A 3,666-nucleotide genomic window follows, 5' to 3' on the forward strand; every position below is an offset into this window, starting at 1 on the left:
TGTAATTCAGAAGTGTCAGATAGAACCTTATGGTTAAACCCAAATTGACATTTGAGGCGTAAGGTTCTTCTGCGATTACATCCCCCTATAAATGTTATTTTATTTTTCTTTTCTTTTCACCATTGTTTAACCAGGTAGGCCAGTTGAGAACAAGTTCTCATTTACAACTGCGACCTGGCCAAGATAAAGCAAAGCAGTGCGACAAAAACAACACAGAGTTACACATTGGATAAACAAACGTACAGTCAATAACACAATAGAAAAAATCTATATACAGTGTGTGCAAATGTAATAAGATTAGGGAGGTAGGCAATAAATAGGCAATAGTAGCGAAATAATTACAATTAGCATTAACACTGGAGTGATAGATGTGCAGATTATGATGTTTAAGTAGAGATACTGAGGTGCAAAAGAGCAAAAATAAATAACAATATGGGGATGCGGTAGCTGGGTGGGCTATTTACAGATGGGCTGTGTACAGGTGCAATGATCAGTAAGCTGCTCTGACAGCTGATGCTTCAAGTTAGTGAGGGAGATATAAGTCTCCAGCTTCAGAGATTTTTGCAATTCGTTCCAGTCATTGGCAGCAGAGAACTGGAAGGAAAGGCGGCCAAAGCAGGAGTTGGCTTTGGGGATGACCAGTGAAATATACCTTCTGGTGCGCGTGCTACGGGTGGGTGTTGCTATGGTGACCAGTGAGCTGAGATAAGGCGGGGCTTTACCTAGCAAAGACTTATAGATGACCTGGAGCCAGTGGGTTTGGCGACAAATATGAAGCGAGGGCCAGCCAACAAGAGCATACAGATTGCAGTGGTGGGATGTATATGGGGCTTTGGTGACAAAACGGATGGCACTGTGATAGACTACATCCAATTTGCTGAGTAGAGTGTTGGAGGCTGTTTTGTAAATGGCATCGCCGAAGTCAAGTCAGTTTTACAAGGGTATGTTTAGCAGCGTAAGTGAAGGAGGTGTGTTGCGAAATAGGAAGCTGATTCTAGATTTAATTTTGGATTGGAGATGCTTAATGTGAGTCTGGAATTTATAAATGTCTCAGGATTTTTATACTCTGCACTTTAGGACCTTTATGGGTTATGAAAGCAGATCTGGGATATTAAAGCATCAATGTTTTCACATCTCAGAACTATGCTTTGCACCGATAGAACATTATAGTCCCAAGGTCACGAACTGCTACCTCAGTTGTCAGTAAGAATCAGTTGTCAGTAATTCTCCCTCCTAATCCTCAGTCTCCACTGCTCTGTGTGTTCTGTTCTCACAGCAGCAGCTGAACTCCCCATGTGACTATGAGACAGCCTCGCTGCTCAACGACTGCTACATGCAGGAGGAGAAGGAGCGCCTCAAGGAGGATTGGAAGTCCTTCGAAGAAAAAAGGAAGAACTTTGAGACGGAAAGGAGGATCTTCACAGAGGCAGCCATAAGACTGAGCCACGAGGTACAGAGAGTCTCTTCAGAGAGTGTACAAGAGGGCAGATAACTTGGAAATTTGATGACTGCAATTTCATGAATTATTTTATTTCAAAGTGAATTATTCAGGCTAATAGTCAAACCTTTGTCCTGCAGAGAAAAGCATTTGAGGAGGACCGCGCCACATGGCTCAAACATCAGTTTTTAAACTTGACTCCATTTGGAGACCAAATGAAACCACAGATGTCAAAGTCTCAAAGTGCCTTATCAGTATGTAAGTAATTAGCTCTTCCTGAATACCATCACCACTAAGCTGGAGGACATGGCTCTTCCTTCATATCAGTCAAATAAAATAGAACGCATTTGTCTCTGAACACTTCATAAAGCAACCTGCACCGAAATTCCCAAAAGAGAAAGTCTACTGTAGGGCACATTGGTGGAATTGATGAAAACTGTGTTGTGTATGGTTGTTGACACATCATGACTCATTTAATATCTTTTGCCAGGGGCTGAGTCAGAGCTTAGGCCTGTGTCGACTCCAGCAAAGTTAAATAAATCACTATCCCACACAGCTTTCTCCACATCCAGAGCCTCCCCAGCGAAGACGCCATCCACGGCAGATCTGTATCGCACACACCGCCTTATCCCAGAAAAAAGGTAACCTACACATGATATAGATATTCGTAACAGGTACACATTACAGTGCAGCACTCAACACAATTGCAATACCAAAAGATGGCAAAAGAAAACTAACAAAGCAGAGCTTAAGTCAATTGAAGGAACCGTCTCATACATATGTAGATAGATGTCCTCTGTATGCACTGACTGTTTGTTGCTCTGGTTTAGAGGAACTGCTAGCTAAATAACTATAATGTCAAGAATTCAAGACTTTGCTCTCAATGGGGATGAAGACATAATGCTGTGTAAAATGTTCTTTCCAGCCCAAGCACAATCCACCCAAAGCAAGACTCCAGCATCCTTCGCAATGGTGACGTTCCTGCCCAGCTCCGACACGTGAATGGAGGAGCAAATCGCAGAGCATACACATTCACGGGAGATAGAAACGGCTCCATTTAAACACAGGGATAGACACCTTGGTCTTTTCCCATGACAATCCATGCTCTTAAACCATTCAATATCAAGTGTAGTATCAAAGGTAGTCAGACACACTTAAATGGAAACGCCAAACACAAAATATATTTAGTTCTTGTTTGTAGAACTTTATAAAATAAAAATCTATAATTTTACCGGACAGACGAGGCCCCTGTCTGTGTTTTGATAGAGCCATAATATTTTGGCTGCTGAGTGGCTCATTGTAAATGACAGGGACAAATTAGTGTGGTTTTTAATGTAATGTTGGTGTTTATAGATGTCGTTTTGTATATATTTTGTGTCAAATGTCTTTGTTGTGTTACCTTTTTGTTAAGGTCATGTAGTATAAAGTTGAATGTTTATCCGTAGGCACTCTGTAAGACAGTAATGTATTTATCATGGTCAACATTGTTTCCCCCTTAAATATTTGATAGCATCTTAGAATGTACTTTTATTTCAATGCTGCTGATACACCAAAGGCAATAAGATATATTAGTTCTGTCAATTTCATAAATACATTTAAACTGTGTCTTTCCCCTTGAAGTGATTGTGATGATGACAAAACAATATTGCTCAAGGCTATTGTGTTTATTGTTGTAGATGCAGTGCACGGGACAGTCACAGTGAGGCAGATGCACTTTATAACTGCATATATCACTTTGAAAGTATTTTCTGCATTGATTTCTTTTACAATTCACCATGAAAAGTGATTGCCATTAGATCGCTGTTGTTAGAGGGCTATAATGTATCAGAGACCATCTTTGAATGCACAGTTGGATTTATTACAATTTGAATGGTCAAGATCTCAGTGATGTGAAATTATGTATTTTCTGTTAGAAAGGTTACATAGTATCTGCTTCACCAGAGCTCTAAGCACACTGCTCAGAGCAGCAACAGGCCACATGGGCTTCTGCCTTCTCCATCAGGTCCAAACTCTAATCATAGATGCTGCTCAGACCTTCAGAGCGGTTCAGGTTGGAATCTGTAATCGGAAAGAAAGTAAGAAATCAGTATTTATTGAATACATCACATACAGTATGGTGTCTTCAGTAAAACAGTTGTCAATTCTAGATTCACTGACTGGCAGGCAGTGGAATTGTGTAGGTGGTCCTCACGGGGAGGCAGACAATGCAGGACAGGCTTAACAGTAGC

The 3,666-nt window shown here is 40.9% G+C and overlaps 1 protein-coding gene across 3 annotated transcripts in view; it reads left to right on the forward strand.

Moving 5' to 3' along the window:
• LOC115157927 (afadin- and alpha-actinin-binding protein) overlaps nucleotides 1-3,322 on the forward strand; it is a 42,027-nt gene extending 38,705 nt beyond the window's left edge. The window contains exons 11-14 of one of the 3 annotated variants that reach the window (XM_029706274.1): nucleotides 1,277-1,450; nucleotides 1,579-1,696; nucleotides 1,929-2,079; nucleotides 2,364-3,322. In XM_029706274.1, the coding sequence (XP_029562134.1) occupies nucleotides 1,277-1,450; nucleotides 1,579-1,696; nucleotides 1,929-2,079; nucleotides 2,364-2,499 (579 nt within the window). In that variant the 3' untranslated portion in view covers nucleotides 2,500-3,322. The remainder of the gene's footprint in view (nucleotides 1-1,276; nucleotides 1,451-1,578; nucleotides 1,697-1,928; nucleotides 2,080-2,363) is intronic. The other 2 variants (XM_029706276.1, XM_029706275.1) reach the window with 2 other exon arrangements.
• Nucleotides 3,323-3,666: the final 344 nt, after the last annotated feature.

The sequence above is a fragment of the Salmo trutta genome, chromosome 22 (assembly GCF_901001165.1).
Source record: "Salmo trutta chromosome 22, fSalTru1.1, whole genome shotgun sequence".
Lineage (NCBI taxonomy): Eukaryota > Metazoa > Chordata > Actinopteri > Salmoniformes > Salmonidae > Salmo > Salmo trutta.